The sequence below is a fragment of the Meles meles genome, chromosome 18, assembly GCF_922984935.1.
Source record: "Meles meles chromosome 18, mMelMel3.1 paternal haplotype, whole genome shotgun sequence".
Lineage (NCBI taxonomy): Eukaryota > Metazoa > Chordata > Mammalia > Carnivora > Mustelidae > Meles > Meles meles.
In genome coordinates, this window is record NC_060083.1 from 31,445,182 (window position 1) to 31,463,401 (window position 18,220).

An 18,220-nucleotide genomic window follows, 5' to 3' on the forward strand; every position below is an offset into this window, starting at 1 on the left:
TCTCTGAGACTCCAGACAAGTCCAGTCTAGCCAACAAACTTGTCTTGACTTGAGACCTTAAGCAGAGAACCCACCTGAACATTCCTGGACTGCTGACCTACGGAACTGTAAAATAATAATGGGTGTTGTTTTAAGCCCTTAAGTTCTGGTAACGCATTACACAACAACAGAAAACTATCACCTGTATACTCTGTGAGAAGTTAACAATTTGATCATTGAAATCTGAATCAGATTATTCTCTTGTCATAGAAAGAATTGTAGGGGGGGGCACCTGGGTGTCTCAGTAGTTAAGTGTCTGCCTTTGGCTCAGGTTATGATCTTAGGGTCCTGGGATTGAGCCCTGCATTGCGTTCCCTGCTCAGCCAGAAGCCTGCTTCTCCCTCTCCCTCTCCCACTCCCCCTGCTTGTGTTCCCTCTTTTTGATCTCTCTGTGTCAAATAAATAAGAATAATCTAAAAAAAGGGGGGGGGGGGTTGCCTGGGTGGCTCAGTTGGTTAAGTAACTGTCTTCAGCTCAGGTCATGATCCTGGAGTCCCAGGATCCAGTCCTTAAATCAGGCTCCCTGCTCAGCGGGGAGTCTGCTTCTCCCTCTGACCCTCCCCCCTCTCATCCTCTCTCATTCTCTTTCAAATAAATAAAATCTTATAAATAAATAAATAAATGTAGGAAAAATAAGTTCAGCTTGTAATTCCTCCAAAGACTAAATAAAGATGTATTTAGTGATTGGCAAACCCATTTAAATATGACTTTAAAGTTAAATGTCAGATATGTGTTAAAGAATTTAAGTTTTTGTTACTAAGTCTAAAGCTGTGCCATTCAATTTAGTAGCCACTAGTCTCATGTGGCTACTAAACATTTCAAGTGTGATATTCCAAAATGAGATGTACTATAAGTGTAAAAGATACAGAGGATTTTGAAAACCTGGTATAAAAATTTAAAAGAACTCAATATTTTAATATAAATTACACATTAAATGGTAATATATTTTAATATATAATATTTGGATATATTGGGTTAAATATATTATTAAAACTAAGTTCACCTGTCTCTTTTCAATTTAAAATGTGGTTAAGAGAAAATTTTCAATTATATATGTGATTCAGTTGTACTCCTACTGAAAAGCGTTGGTCTAGACTTTTAGGCAGGTGTCCTCTTCAAATAGCGAAAACAGGGACAAACCAAACCTCTCCTACTATGAAGTTAGACAAAGTAATTTGGCAATATCTAACAAAGTAAAGGTGTATGTAACTTCAGTCTGACAATTCCACTTTCAGGTATATACCCAAGAAATCTATGAATATGCATAAGGAGACATATCTAAACTGTAGAATTATTTGTAGGACAGAAAATGCTAGTTTTTCAACCAATGTTTTATGTTCTTTTCTCCATAGCGTAGAGTTGTTCTCAGTCCTGTTTGCTGTGAAATATGGACTATAGGTGGTGCCAACATGAACTGCATTCTAGTCAATGCAAAGTGAAAAGAATATTCGCTCCTTCTAAAGACTGGCTGCTAAAAACCTCCAAATCATTCTCCATTCTTATGTCTGCTGAACAGATGTTGGTACCTGAAGCAACCTTGGAAACCACAGGCTGAAGGTGACATATCCTTTATTAGCTTGGATGGCTTAATCACTCTATAGAACCCAGCCCTTTCTTCTCCACTGAAAGTTAACTCTGTGAGCAAGAAATGAACACTATGTTAAGCTTTTGAGATTTCAGGATTTACCCATTAGAGCAGCTAGTATTAAACTAATATAGTGTATAATGCACAAAAAAAAACCAGAAACAATCCAAATGTCTGTCGACAGACTGGATAAATAAGCCATAGTACAATCGGACAATGGAATTATATAAAGTACCTAAAATGAAAGAAAAAAAACAAAAAACAAAAAAACCTGGATCTCTATATAACAACATGAAATTTTTTCAAGACAGCTAGTTACAAAACCAAAAACAAATTAAAAAGCCCAGCATACACTGAGACTATACAAACACACGTGTAATAAATATATAAAAATATACAGAACAGGAGAGTACATTCCAAGAATCCCCAGATTACCTCTGAGAAGAAAGGAATGGGTTCAGAGAAGAGAGTGAAAACAGAGTCTTCAATTCCATAGGAAATGTATAATTTCCTTAAAATAATCCTAATTATGATTTTTGTTAAAACTGAATGATGGGTATATGGATATTTACTTTATTATTCTATTTTGTAAATGTTTAAATTATTTTATAATACTAAAAATCTTTTTATGCATATCTGCTTAGAGAGTAAACTAGTAAAACCTTGTTAGAGGACATTTAAAAATATTTATCAAGAGCCTTAAATATGTAAATATCTTTTAACACAGTCCCAACACTAGAAATATACTCTAACAGAAATTAAAGTTTGTTAAAATTATGAACATCACATTATTCTTAGAGTAACCAAAAACTGGTAACACCTAAAATGTCCAACAGAATTTTGATTAGATTACTGAGCATTCATTTTAAAATTACATAGGATGTAATGGGAAGCGGGATGAAATATCTGGAGGTAAGGATGAAAAAGACTGGCCATAAATTGATAATTGCTAAGGCAGGGTGATGAGTGTACTATTTTATTTTTTATATACTTTAAATTTTCTATAATATAAAGTTTTAACATATTAAAATTTACTAAGTTTTTTAGATTTTTGTACTAAGTTTTTTTAAAAGCAATTTAAAATGGTAAGAACTGGGGTGCCTGGGTGGCTCAGTGGGTTAAAGTCTCTGCCTTCAGCTCAGGTCATGATCCCAGGGTCCTGGGATGGAGCCCTGCATCTGGCTCTCTGCTCAGCGGGGAGCCTGCTTCCCCATCTGTCTCTCTGCCTGCCTGTCTGCCTGCTTGTGCTCTCAGTCTGTCAAATGAATAAATAAAATCTTTTAAAAAAACAAAATAAAATAGTAAGAACTAGGGGTACCTGGTAGCTCAGTCAGTTAAGCAATTGCCTTCAGCTCAGGTCATGCGGACTCCTTGCTCAGTGGGAGTCTGCTTCTACCTCTCCCTTGGCCTGCCACTCCCCCTACTTGTGCTCACTTGCTCTTTCTCTGTCAAATAAATAAAATCTTAAAAAATTAAAATAAAATAGTAAGAACTACATGTATTTATTTTTAGAACTATCTTTTTTTTAAAATCATAGCTCATTCATTGGATCAGCAAATATTTTTTGTGTGTCCTTTACGTAGCTCTCATTATTCACTTAGGAACACGATGGCAAATGTGTAGCTAATAATCCAATACAATTGCCTCCAAACACTTGCTTAGGCACCTTACCAAAATATTTGGGAGAACCATGCATACACATACACACACACACACACACACACACACACACACACATCCATGCATGTATGTGTATGTATGTACATATTTATAAAGTATGTACATACGTGCTTATGCATACATACCTGCACATTCACACATACACAACTCTTACCAGCAATATTTTTTTTAAAAGTAAGCGCTACGTCCAACGTGGGGCTTGAACTCATGACCCTGAGATTAAGAGTCACATGCTCTCTTGACTGAAGAGCTAGAAACCCCTCATCAGTAGTATTTCAATATTTTTTTGACTAACATGTATTTTACTATTTCACATAATCTATTTAATAAATCCATTTTTGTTCATTTCCAATCAGATAGGATTGTATTAGCTTTTTAAAAAAAACCTAATGTAGGGGTGGGGAAAAATAATTTAAAGATAAAAATATGAAAAATCTAATCTAAGTATGGGGGAAGTATAGGCTCTTAAGTTTTGTTGTTTCTTACGGTTACAAATATATTCAACCCATGATTTCTTTGCAGGAACTTTTTAATCCAACTATCCATTTGTGAGGATTAGTTTTGTTAGAACCAGGAAATGTAATCAATAGATCCATTAGTGCAGGTAAATCGCAATACTTCATAGTGTTCTGAAAATTGGAGGGAGGATATCACTGTTGACTCTTCTAACCTGTGAAACTTGCATTTCATCAGTATACCTCATTTACCACACTTGACATGAAATCAGTTGTCATACAGAACTGCCAATCTCAATCAATACATCAAATATTAATAGCATCCAATTTCATATTCTGTATACAATGTCATATTTTGTATATTTTGTATGCAAATAGATTTTAATATTTTCTTCTTTCACCCCAACGGATTATTTTGGGCATACCTCACTTTGAAGACCCCTACTCTAGTAGAAGAGATTATTTGTTCACAAAAAATTAATCAAATCAAGTGCTACAAGAGGACTAATCCCTGGGTTTCTAGAGGGGCACATGGAAGAGACACTAACTCATGACTGTGAGTTGGCAAAATGTTGCTAAATAGAGAACTTAAGAATGGGTAACAGATTGATTGGGCAGATTGGGGGTGAGGAAGCATGATATTCCAAGCAGAAGGAATAGTGTGTTATTACGCAAAGGTGCAGAGGTAACAGCAAACACAGCACTTTCAAACTTAGTGTATTAGTAGTCTAAAATGGCTGAAGTGTAGTTTCTAGAGCTGTAGAAGTAGGAGGGGGGAGGTACTTAGGGATTCAGAGATGAGCTGATGGAATAAGATTATAAGGACTTCTTTGGATTTTATTTGAAGGGCAATGGAGAGATAAATGATGAAGGTATATAGTAAATAATTTGGCCTTACCCAAAGAGAGGTCTATAGCCTTTGTCCCTTGCTCCTGGAAGGTAACCTCTAAACCCTGGAATTTCTGGAGTAATAGTAGTATTATATATGTGAGACCCATGGACCACATGGTATCAGCCTGACCTCCAGTTCAACCAATCAAGCAATAAGTCTCAATAAAAACTCTGGACACTGAAGCTCAGGAGAGGTGCTTGGGCTGGAATACTTTATGTATATTACCACACATCAACCCTGGGGAGGGGAGCATTGTCTTCAATACTGAAGACAATGAAAGTTTCACATTTAAAACTCTCCTAGATTGTGCCTATGCATGTCTTCCTTTGGCTGGTTCAAATTTGTATCTTTTCCCTAAAATGAACAATATCCATTAGTATAATAATCTTTAGGGTGTTCTGTGAGTCTTTCTAGTGAATTATCAAATCTGGAGGTGGTTTTGAGAAACCCCTAAACTTACAGTTGATGTCAGAAGTGAGGGTGGTCTTGGGTGGACTCTTCCCTCTTTGTAGGTGTCCCCTAACTCCTTGCAGCTGGGGTCAGAAGTCTTGGGGAGACTTGGTGGTCTGGAGGATTGTGCCTTTAACCTCGCAGTTTGGCTAAACTCTGGGAAAAGAGTAAAAATATTTAAGTAGTAGGGACAGCTACACAATCTACATAATCTAGATTCTAGAGAAATCACTTTGGGGGCACCTGGGAGGCTCAGTGGGTTAAACCACTGCCTTCGGCTCGGGTCATGATCTCAGGGTCCTGGGATTGAGCCCCACATCAGCTCTCTGCTCCGGGGGGAGCCTGCTTCCCCCTCTCTCTCTGCCTGCCTCTCTGCCTACTTGTGATCTTTGTCTGTTAAATAAATAAATCAAATTTAAAAAAAAAAAGGAAAAGAAATTACTTTGGCTATAATGGTGAGACTATATTGGAGAAGAGTAAGACTGGCAAAAGATGACAATGACAATGGGAATGGAGAGGGACATATCTGTGAGATATTTTCAAGGCAAAATTGATTGAATGTGAGGGGTGAGAGAGAGAAATCAGGAATGGACCCACCAGAAAGAAAATCAGGTTTTAGTTTTGCTTATTTGGGGGAAGACCAGAAGTTGGAAGGTTGAATTGGGTGGTGAACAGTCTGAGAAGCTTCTTAGATATTCAGGTAAAGGTATTCCATTAGCAGTCAAAGCAGAGATGGATATAGAGTTGGGAACCAACTTTGGTTATTTGTTATTTGTTATTATGGTTCCCAACTCTATATCCATTATACCCATGTAACCTATGCATGTAGCCTCATATTCACATTTGCTGTAAGATCAGTTACAAACTCTTATTTGCAAATTATTTTAAAGCTATAAAATATCTCATTTATACCTTTACAAAGAGATTCTCCCATTAACCTCAGAAATTCTAATACTATGTCACTAAAAATATTTACTTTAATCTCTTGGGGGACATTTAACCTTAAAATAAAACAGATCCTCTTATACTAGTAGCTGAAGGTTCTAAATCATTGGAGATTCTTATTGACAATAGATCAATTCAGTGAAACAGTTCTAAAATATTGCATGCATTTATTATTGATTCTTAATGTTTAATAACCTGGAAAAAATGTTTAAATGGTCCTTAAGAAGGCATTTATAGTCCACAACAGAGGTCTTTCTCATCCAAGAGATTTTTGCTGTTTTCAAATTGTTGTTCTTATTCTTTCAAAATGTTATGTGTTTTTTTTAATCTGGTAGAGAAATATCTAAGTATATATTTCCCATTTTTTTTTTAAATATTTTATTTGACAGAGAGAAATCACAACTAGGCAGAGAGGCAGGCAGAGAGAGAGGAGGAAGCAGGCTCCCTGTGGAGCAGAGAGCCTGATGTGGGGCTCGATCCCAGGACCCTGGGATCATGAGGGATCATGACCCGAGCCGAAGGCAGAGGCTTTAACCCACTGAGCCACCCAGGTGCCCCTATATTTCCCATTTTTAATGCAAAATCTTTATCCCAAATACTACTCTGAAAAATTTTTAAGTTGCTAATTATAACTGTATTTTGTCTATTTAAACCTTGATCCTTTACTTACCTAAGTAATTGCCTACCTCAAGTTAGCCCTGACTTTGAGTTTACCAAAATGAAGAATGTTAAATATATCAGGTGTTCTTGTTATAAAATTCTTGAGAAGCACAATATTGAGAAAAACATTCACTATGTTTTAATTTCCAACCGGTGTATACATAAAACTAATCAAAAGATAAGCACCCTTATTTCTTTTCTTCAGAGAATCTGTTTATTTAGCAGCTCCATATTGTATATTTCCAAAATCCTGACAGAAAACATACACTAGAGACTTATAAAACTGGTATTAAATGCAGTATTATTTTCTTCTTACACTAGTCCCAGTTATCAAATTGGTGAATATATAGTTCAGGTAGCTCTATTTAAGAATTTCAGCCCCCTTTGACAAGCATGGCAGAGTTTTTAAAGCGTATCACAAATTCCCAAAATGAAAAGTGGGTGAGAAAATATTTGTGGGAAAGAAAATCACCTTCCCCAAATAAGCAATTTCAACATATTTCGAATCAGAATTATTTCAAAATATTTCCTAGGAAATTTAAGGACCCATCATTTCAAATATGTAAAGGAGAATTTTCTGGTTCAGAGATTATTTTGAGAAATGTCAGAATTACTTGTATATAATTTGCCATTTCTGAATTTAGATCCACTTTCTCATCTATAAAATAAAGTGCTTAGACAGAAAACTGATCTACTGATCTACAGTGTTTTCCAGTATTGACTCTGGTGACTAATTGATGATTTTCTTTTATAAATAAAAAATAATTAAAAGTGTTAATTTAAAAGCATATTTTTAAAACAGTGAAGGTTTTCTTTGTTTTTAATCTGTTAAGGATCTTAAAGATACTTTACATAAACAAGCCAGCCATTTTATATCTGAATAAAAATAGGTTAATAGCTTTTGTACAAAGCACAGTAAAAATGATAAAATCTCTGATTTAAGGTGAAATAATATTTTCTAACTTTGTTAGTTTTACTTCAAATCCAAACTTCTGTTCTCAAATGGCCATTTTATTATTTGAATATCTTTTTCTCGTTTTATGCATATTGAAATCAATCTTGCTTCCTTTCCTATGGAAAAACACATTGACCACCTTATCTTTATATAGATTCCATTTTTTAAAAAACCTTTTTGAATGGCAAATGTTCATGGTTGTTCTAAACTAATGACTCTTCTTAATGAACCTTCTCTAATGTTTAAATGTGTGTCTCTTTAATTGTCACTGCATTTGTAAATGTAAGAACTGTCAAAAAAGGATCAGTCTGATGCTCCGATAAATTCCTCCACTTTGGTAAACATTTCCATTTTAACCAGAAGTTCTAAATGTCTTTATTTAGTGTTTAAAAATGACATTTCATAAGCCCTTTTCTCTGACAGTTTACAAACACTAGGAAGAAATACTCTAAAATGTTAATACCAGTTATCCCTAGTGGTGGTATAACACGCCATTTTATTTTTTATATTTCCCAGAAAGCACTATTACTTTGGTAATCGGATAGCATTTTCAAAATAAAATTTTAAAAGGCTTATAAAGTATAGGACATCAACACGGTCCACTTCTCCAGCAGAAAGGTTAAATGCTTTTCCCCTATTGATAACTTGTTCTTTAACGGGAAGAATGATTTGTCCAGGTGCCTGTCAGGTTGGATCAAGACCGACATTTAATTTCCAGGCCCTTCTTTTAAGTTAGGCTTTGAACTTAATTGCAGCGATTCTTGCAGCAGTAAACTTTTTGGGGGGCCAGAGTAACACCTTTCAATACAACTATCAGCAGAATGCCAAGAGACTCTCAGGTTTACCAATATTTTCAAAGACTTGTTAGTATTCTCCTCCGTCATTCCAGAACAAGTCCATTTAGAAAGAAACGCAACTGTAAACCATTTCTATTTCAAGCCCATAAAAACCAGACCCGGGATGAAAGGCAAAGCCTTGACCTTTCTATTTTAGACTTTCATCTGTGTGGTAAGCCATCTGCTTTCTCTCCCCTACCCCATCTACTTAATGGGCTGAAAATACTGCACCTGACTGCAATTTTATCAAACCAGCCTGACTTTTCCACTTTAACGAATTACGACTGTGTCTTTCACCTCAAGTCTCGCTCGTAAAAATGTGCTTACCCTTCCCTCTCAATTCCTTCCCATCTCTCTCAATTATGAGTTATCAAATATCTTTAAACTAAGATACGCGGCTTCCGTGGATTAAGCTATCTAAAGATCTCTTCACTTTCCACACCGAGCGCCTGAAGGAAAACCCGTCTCTCCTCCTGTGGCTATAAAGCCGGTATTATTATCATTGTTGAGGTTACGCAGGAGGCACCTCGCATCGAAGCCTAGAAGGGAGTCGCGTCTCTCCGCCGCCAAACAACAGGGGACTCAGACTGGGAAAAGACAGACCCGGGTGGGAGGAAACCTCCACGATGAAGAAGGGAGCTGCTAAGAGGGAGCTCGGAAGACTGGAAGAAAGGACCTTCCGAAGCACGAAGGGAAAGCGGTGTTTGTGAAGTGGAGCAAGAAGTGGGCGGCCGAGGTGCAACGGGAAGAAGGGGCCCGAGACCCGCGGGAGGGCGGGGGCCGAGGCGGGCGTGGGCAGCTCGCAGCTACCGCCAGAGTCCGAGGAGCTAGGGCGCTTCTAGCGGCGCGAGGCGCGGGAGAGGGGGCGAAGAGAGGAAAAGAGAGCAGTTGAGGGGCCGAGAGAGCCGCGTCGAGGCCGGCGCGGCGGGGACAGCGGGCCCACCCCCAGCCAAGCCCCGCTACTTAACTATTTGTAGAGCTGCTGCAGGCACAGGTCCAGGCTCTCGCCCTCCACCTCCTCACGGGTGATGCGCTCCGACAGCGGCCGCGGGAGCGGGGGTAGAGGCGGCAGCTGGGGCTGCGGCGGCGGCGGCTGTACGGCCGACTGCCCCCGGGCTGCCGCCGCGTCCTCTTCCTCGCCCTGCGCCGCTGCTACCGCCTCTTCCTCCACCGCCTCCTCTTCAGGCTCGGGGTCTTGCTCCTGTTCTTGTTCCCCCTCCTCCGTAGCGGCCACAGTGGCCACCTCCTCGCCAGGGTCCTCGACCGAAGCCTCGGCCGCCTCAGCCGCTACCAGTTCGGGCTCGGGCTCGGGCTCCGGCTCCGACTCGGGTTCGGGTTCCGGCTCGGGCTCGCCGCCGCCGCACGGTCCGCGAAACTCGCCCAGGAATAGCTCCAGGAAGCGCCGGTAAGTTTTCTCCTCGGGGCTGCAGCCGGCCATCGTTGCTCATGCCCCGGGGCCGACCGGGAAGTAGGTGGGGGGGGGGGGGGAAGGGAGTCCAGGAAGGGGAGGGGGCTGCTCTCGAGCCTCGGGCTCCCGCAAAGGCTGTTAACCGCCGCACCGGCACGAGCTATCAGCACTAGGTTGCCTGGAGAGGGCTCCCGCAGGCGTGCGCGCCGCCGAGCGCGGACGTGCGCGGCCCGGGGGTGGGGGCGGAGCGCGCCGCCCCCTCTCGGGTCTGGAGGGAAAGTTGTTGGCGGTCGCGCGCGCAGGGTCCAGCGGCGGCCCACCCTCCAGCCCTCCGGAGAGTTCAGCCCACGCTGCCTGGAGACTGTCGCCATGGTAACCGGCTCTAATTAAGAATTTCAGGGTCCCTCCCGTCGAGCCCGCGGAGTCGAAAAGGACACTCGACTCGCCCGCTCTCCAACTCTACATATCTTTATTGTATGGATACCCTAGCCTCAACTGGGTAAGAGTGAACTAAGACATCTCCAAGTCTAGCTGCTGGTTCCCACTTGGATTGGATTTACCTCGGTTTTCCTTATCTGTCCCTGCGTTGCCTTAGCGTAGGTATCTGTTGAAAGATATCGCAGTGTCAACACCTTTTGTTGTTGGTGACACTAATTTAATAAGTAGTTTGGGGGAAAGGGGTATCACACACCTTTCAAGTGGTAGGTTCCTTTGCATATATATCCTCTCATTTGATTCAGTGAAGAAAGTGGTGTTACCCTCATTTCTTAAAGACAGGAAACAAGATTAATATATATCTGCTTCCAGGTTTCAAAGCTACTCGCCATGCCATTGTAATTAGAACCCAGGTTATCAGCCTCCAAAGCCTTCTAGAACCGTTTTTCTTTTACTCTTCTCCTCTTTGCTTCTGCAATGTCTATAAAGGCTTATTTTAATAGGCTTTATAGTTTACAAGTGTTTTCACACCTTTAATCCTTACAATAACATCTTGAAGTAGGAGACATCATTATCATTATGATTCCACTTTATAGATGAGAAAGCTGAGCCATAAAGATATGGTGACTTTGCTCAAGGTCACAAACAAGTGATGCAACAAGGACTAAAATCCAGGTCTTTTCACTGCAAAGCCATTAGTTTTCCAGCATTCCAAGACACCCCTCTGTAGTCTCTGTATAAAACATATTCTACTTTATTACATAATATGTACTTTTCATACATTTTCTTTGCTCTTCTTCCCTATCCTTCAAGCCTCCTTTTCTTTCTTAGATTGAAACTGAAATGACTTTAAATGATCCTAATTTTCTTACCAAACTATACACAAAGCTATTATTTTCAAGCCTTACTGAGGGGAGTGGGAGAAGGAGAAGCTGTGTTGTTATACAGCTGTATAGATGATAGCATCATTACTGCATACTGCCATGTCCATGGCAACATATAATTCAGCAAAAACATAGTGATTCTTTCTCTACTTTGAAAAACATGTTCACAAATTATCCACCCTATCCTCTCCATTTATTGTTTCTGGGTTTTAGTTAGATTTAGGGTCTGAAATACCATTTCTAGTTGGCTATTAATGGAAGAAGGAGTCTCCCTGCCAACTGTTTTCATGTAATACTATATTCTAAATCCCTGACCTGATACTGTTATTTTAAGATTAAGTGGGTTGAGCTCACTAATGTACATTATGGCATCATGTAAAATAGACATCCATTCTTTCTCCTAGTTCAAGATTAAATAATACATGATAGAAAGCATATAGTGAGTAATGCACATAAGTCCTCTATAACTATTTATTTTTGTCTCTGAGGTAAATGGAAAGACCCAATAAATAAGTCTGTTTCCAGACAAGCTAAATGTATTTATACGTGTTTTGTTTAAAATATCACCATTGTAGAACTTTTCTATGAGATGCCAAGAAAGCCTATAAACTCCTCATTTGTCTTTGTTTTCAATCCACCTGTTCATTTCAATTTCAGAATGTCTAGAAAAGACTGACAAAACTTTTAAGGCTGCAAACATAAATGTCCACAACTTTACATTCCAATAACTTTAAAATCTCAGAATTTGACATATCATTTAGTTCAAGAGTACACAGCTTTCACCTATAACAATTCATATCAAACTACGCCTTTATAATATAGTTGTCTCCCTCATCTAGATGACATTTATTTGTGACATTAATTTATGACTCAGCTCACATATCAAAGGGAAGTGTTATATGTTGGAGAAACATTACTACTAAGAGTAAAAAAGCCCACACCTCTTTATTACTATAAATGAGAGGTGTGTTTGCTTATATTAATAAAGATATTCCTTCACAAATATGGATCCTATTCCTTTCATTTGACAGAGTAGCTTTGCCAGAAGGTTGCTGACAGCAGTGCTGGGATCTCAGAGCAGCTGTGTAGGATGATTTTGCCATTGTCAAGAAGTCTTTTTAGTCATTATTTTGCATTGCTTTACCTTCCTTTTCAGTTCCTTTTCTCCTACACTTTCCTAATCCCCTCTCTTACTATTAAAAAAATAGTGAGCTACAAAAGTGCATGTACCAAGAGTATTTAAAATTTTTGAGGTTTTTTTTTTTTTCTTCGTAAGAATTTCTCTCCTTCTAACCCTTAGCTCTTTGGAGGAAATATACAATGTCCTTTCATGGATAATCACAGTAATGATGATATCTATAAAATTAAAAAGAACTGTTAGGGGCTCCTGTGTGGCTCAGTTGAAAGTGTCTGCCTTCAGCTCCGGTCATGATCCCAGGATCTGGCGATGGAGCCTCTCATTGGGCTCTCTGCTCAGCCTGGAGCCTGCTCTCTCTCTGACACTGCCACCCCCTCCCCCGACCTCATGCTCACTCGCTCTCTCTGTCTGAAATAAATAAATAAAATCTTAAAAAAAAAAAATTGTTGAGTTTGGCAGTTTCTTATCATATGACCCAGGAATTCCTCTCCCAGGTATTTACCCACAAGAAATGAAAACATGCACACCAAACACATATAAACAAAAAACCTGGTACATAAATGTTCCCAATGGTTTTATTCATAATAGCTTCAACTTGGAAATAACCCAGATGTCCATTAATAGGTGAGTGAATAAACAAATCGTGGTGTATTCATACAATAGACTACTACTCAGTAGTAAAAAAATTACTGATGAACACAATGTAAGTGAATCTCAAAAACATGCTGAGGGAAAGAAATCCAGGCACAAAAGGGTACATACTATATGATACAGTTTACATGAAATTCTAGAACAGGCAAAAATAATCTATGGTGGTTGATTGCAACTGAGGTGGGGTGGGAGATTCATGGCAAAGGAGTAAAAAGGAATGTGGAGGGGTGGGAGATTAAAATGTTCTGTATCTTGGGCACCTGGGTGGTTCAGTGGGTTAAGCCTCTACCTTTGTCTCAGGTCATGATCTCAGGGTCCTGGAATCAAGTCCCGCATCACTCTCTTCTCAGCGCAGAGCCTGCTTCCCCCTCTCTCTTTCTCTGCCTGCCTCTCTGTCTACTTGTGATCTCTCTCTCTGTCAAATAAATAAATAAATAACTTAAAAAAAAACAAACAAAATGTTCTATATCTTGACTGGGTGGTCACATCTATATATTCATTTGCTAAAAATTATTAAAGCAGGGCACCTGGGTGGCTCAGGCAACTTTATTTATTTATTTTTTATTTATTTAATTTGAGAGAGTGTGGAGTGGGGAGATGGAGAGAGGGAGAAAGAATCCTCAAGCAGACTCCCCACTGAGTGTGGCACCCAACACAGGGCTCAATCCAAGGACCCTGAGATCATGACCTGAGTTGAATTCGAGACTGTTGCGTAACCAACTGAGCCTCCCTGGCACCCCAAGTGTCTGACTCTTGATCTCAACTCTGTTCTTGATCTCAAGGTCGTGAGTTCAAGCCCCACGTTTGGCTCCATGCCTAATTTTTTTAAAAAAATTATTAAAATGTACATTTTGTGTAACTGTATTATAAGTAAATTAAAGTTGATTTTAAAAACGAAACACAGGGATGCCTGAGTGGCTTAGTTAAGCATCTGCCTTCCTCTCAGGTCATGATCCAAGGGTCCTGGGATCAAGTACTGCATTGGGCTTCCTGCTCTTTGGGGAGCTTGCTTCTCCCTCTCCCTCTGTTGCTACCGTGCTTGTGCTTTCTCTCTGTCAAATAAATAAAAATCTTTAAAAAAACTTTTTTTAATAAAAGTTAAACAGAATAGGGGCACCTGGGTGGCTCAGTAGGTTAAGCATCTGCCTTCAGCTCCGATCATTACCCTGGAGTCCCAGGCTCCCTGCTGAATAGGGAATCAAAGTCTTCTCCCTCTCCCTCTTCTCCTCCCCCACTTGTGCTCCCTCCCTCTCTCTTGCTTGCTCACTCTCAAATAAATAAAATCTTTTTAAAAAAATTAAACAGAATTGATTAATATGTTAGTCCCTGTCCTTTTCTGTTCTTGTATCACTCCTACCCGCTTTGCTCTGTATTATAGGGAGGCTGAACCTTTCAAACTATATTCACCAGGTTCCTTGACAGTTGACTTCCAGCTGAAATTTTCTCAATGGGAGGTATTGGCAGAAAAACGGAAGGTGGGAGGAGAGGTGAAAAACAGGATATTTATTCCCTGTCCCTTATCTCAGTTCTAATGCCTACTGCATCTCCTTGGTAACTTTGCTCCCCCTGAATATGTCTATCGAAATTCCAATTTTTGCCCATGACAGCAGTCTCTGAGCTCCAGCAACATCAACTTCCTTCATTTGTCCATCAGCCTAGAGATGGTAGTGGCTTCTAGCTTCCTAATCTTGCCTGCTATGGACCCAGTATTTGTGTTTTCCAAAAATCCATATGTTGAAATCCTAACATCCAAGGTGACACTAGTAGGTGGGGCCTTTGGGAGGTGATTACGTCATGAGGGCGTGATCACAGGATTAGTGTTCTTAGAAAAGAGGCTCAAGAGAGACCCTTCTCCCTTTCTACCACCTGAGGACACAATAAAAAGATGGCTTTCTATAACCAGACACTGAATCTGCCAGAACCCTGATCTTAGACCATCCAGCCTCCAGAACTCTGAGAAATATATTTTTGTTATAGCACCCAAAGAAGACTGTCTTACCTTCCCTTTCAACTTTTCAGCCTTTCTATCGCTTGTATAACCAATTTCCTGATTCTATTCCCTCCGATTTCTTAACTGGATCTTAAGTGATACAGTAACAAATACAACTTTAAAGAACTATAAAATATATTTTATATATAATATAACTACAAAAGGATTAAGTGGACACTAAAGCAAGTTTAGATCTTCATAGTTGCTTCTGGGAACACTGAGCTTACTTGAAGTTAGCAGTAAATGATTTCCTAGCATTAAAAGTTATGATAAATTGCCAGGAGTTCAAGGGAAGTGGGAAATAGAATGAATAGATAGAACACAGCATTTTCAGGGCAGCAAAAACTATCCTGAATGATACTATAATGATGGATATATAACATTAGCCATTTGTGAAAGCCCACAGGATGCACAACACAGTGAACCCTAATGTGAACTATGTACTTTAGTTAATAATGAATTAATTCAGTTATTGGCTCAATTATTACAAATGTACCTAATATAAGATGTCAAATAATTGGGGAAACTGGGAGGGGGGGAGAGGGCATATATGGGAACTCTCTATCCTTTACACTTCTTTTTTTGGTAAATCTAAAACTGCTCCAAAAAATAAAGTCTATTAAAGAACCTAGATGTCCATCAACAGATGAATGGATAAAGAAGATGTGGTATATATACACAATGGGATACTATGCAGCCATCAAAAGAAATGAAATCTTGCCATTTGCGACGACGTGGATGGAACTAGAGGGTATCATGCTTAGTGAAATAAGTCAATCGGAGAAAGACAACTATCATATGATCTCCCTGATATGAGGAAATGGAGAAGCAACATGGGGGGTTAGGGGGATAGGAAAAGAATAAATGAAACAAGATGGGATTGGGAGGGAGACAAACCATAAATGACTCTTAATCTCACAAAACAAACTGGGGGTTGCTGGGGGGAGGTGGGGTTGGGAGAGGGGGAGGGGGCTATGGACATTGGGGAGGGTATGTGCTATCATGAGTGCTGTGGAGTGTGTAAACCTGGCGATTCACAGACCTGTACCCTTGGGGATAAAAATACATTATATGTTTATAAAAAAAAAAATTGGAAGGGGAGGCGAACCATAAGAGACTATAGACTCTGAAAAACAACCTGAGGGTTTTGAAGGGTCAGGGGTGGGAGGTTGGGGGAACAGGTGGTGGGTAATAGGGAGGGCACGTTTTGCATGGAGCACTGGGTGTTGTGCAAAAACAATGAATACTGTTACGCTGAAAAAATAAATAAATTAAAAAAAATAAAGTCTATTAATTTTTTAAAAGTTAATAAAACTATTTGACATGTGGTAAATAACTGATACTTGTAACTAAGAAAAATCTATTAATTTCAACTTATCTTCAGTTAATATTTTCTTGGTTATGTAAATGTACATGATACTGTCTGTTCTAAAGTATGCCTGTTTTATCTCTTTATAGGCAAAAAATAGAAATACTATCTCCAGAAAAGCTTCAATTTTATTATTGCTAATTATAAAAAGCTATCAATTTGAAATTGATGCCATATCTCAAGTGATAAAGCAAATGTTTTTATATTTTTGAAAAAGTATAGTAACAATAAAATATATAAATATAATCTCAGATCTAGTACCCAGGAAAATGTTTAAGGCCAGGCCTTAAATGTTAAAATGTAAATATAAGGATGTGTAATTTTTCATTCATATTTTTTAAAATGGTAGAATGGCTAATGTCTAAGTACTTGTTAAGATGTCAATTCACTTGTGTTGTCACACTGACCAGTAGGGAGCAATAGAATACATGACAACTGAAAAAACTGAGCACATGGAAGTGTTTTCAAATAAGAATTTCTTCCTCCTTTCTCCTCAATATAACCTAGCTACATCTTTTCCATTCTAAATCAATAACTTTAAGATAATCTCCATTTCCTGCCAAAAATATGACCGCTATATTAATTTTTATTCCATTTCTATTGCAAGCTAATTGGTCATATTGCAGCAATAGTCCAAAGCTGTCAAAAATAAAATTCACATTAGGTAATAACAGGCCTGCATGCACTATTTCATTGGTTTTAACAAGCAAAGAAGTCCCCCAAAGAGCCTCTTTTTTCTTAATGTTTTAACCACTACTGATAATAATCTTTGTTTTTATCTAGCATAGTTCTTTGAGGAACCAAAATTATTTGTGAACTTATTATGACATGCTTATGAAAGAGGAAGCAGGCAGGGGTTCGTGGTAATTTCTGATGAAGGTACTGTAAATGGCTAACATGGTATAATCCTTCTGTAATTAAGGGTTCTTCTAAAATGAATTGACTCTATTTTTAAAATCCACTTCAATATTTTGCTACTAGTTTTCACTTTATAGAAACTAAAAAGTGCTTTATGGTGGAAAAAATCTATCTTTATTATTATCATCTAATCTTTAAGTCCCTTTATATATTTATTTAGAGTAAATACATGCAAGAATTGAGAGTGATATTGATCATGTTCTATTTTAGTCAGCAGATGCCCATTACTCACTCTGGAGCATTCCTCAAAAAATCCAACTGCTTTTTAAAATAAAAATGAAGCAGGCAACTAAATATGAAAACTTCACAAAGGTCGTTTCTATGCCCAGAGAGTTCTGAACACTTTATTCTTTGTTGAGTGTGGATCTAATGGAATTGAGCCACAATGACATTTGTGACTAGAAGGGAAGATGGAAATGATTCCATTAACCTAGAGTGCTGTAACATATGGTAATCATAGGTGGTAGAATAGCTGTGTTGGACAAGAGTAGAAGTAAGCCATGTGGCACAGACATTATCAATTACCACACATGGCAACCATGCTGACACAATGTATCTTCTCCAGAAAGGAAATGATTTGGGCATATGAAGCCATTTGTTGCCTTATGAAAGAGTGATCTATAAATGACATATCTGGCACCAGTTGAGCACACGTGGTTTCTAGTAATCCTGCAAGTTGAGGACTATTAAGATTTGATGAACCTCCATAAACCTAAATAACAACAGTTATTTGAACAAAAGCAGCAAATCAAAATATTTATGCAAAATAAATTTGGGTCCTTCATGTATAAAATTATTTTTTAAACATCTTTTTAAATTATCATGTAAGATTCTGGAATTTTGTATCTCTGAAAATAAATGCCAATAATTTAATGAGCCTTGGGGCACCTGGCTGGCTCAGTTAAGTGTCTGCCTTCAGTTTGGGTCATG

General features: G+C 38.7%; 1 protein-coding gene across 1 annotated transcript in view; it reads right to left on the reverse strand.

Annotated features, from left to right (window-relative positions):
* The window catches only part of PPM1E (protein phosphatase, Mg2+/Mn2+ dependent 1E), a 229,948-nt gene extending 219,805 nt beyond the window's left edge, over window positions 1–10,143 (reverse strand). The window contains exon 1 of the mRNA XM_045985148.1: window positions 9,466–10,143. Coding sequence (XP_045841104.1) covers window positions 9,466–9,935 — 470 coding nt within the window. The 5' untranslated portion in view covers window positions 9,936–10,143. The remainder of the gene's footprint in view (window positions 1–9,465) is intronic.
* Window positions 10,144–18,220: the final 8,077 nt, after the last annotated feature.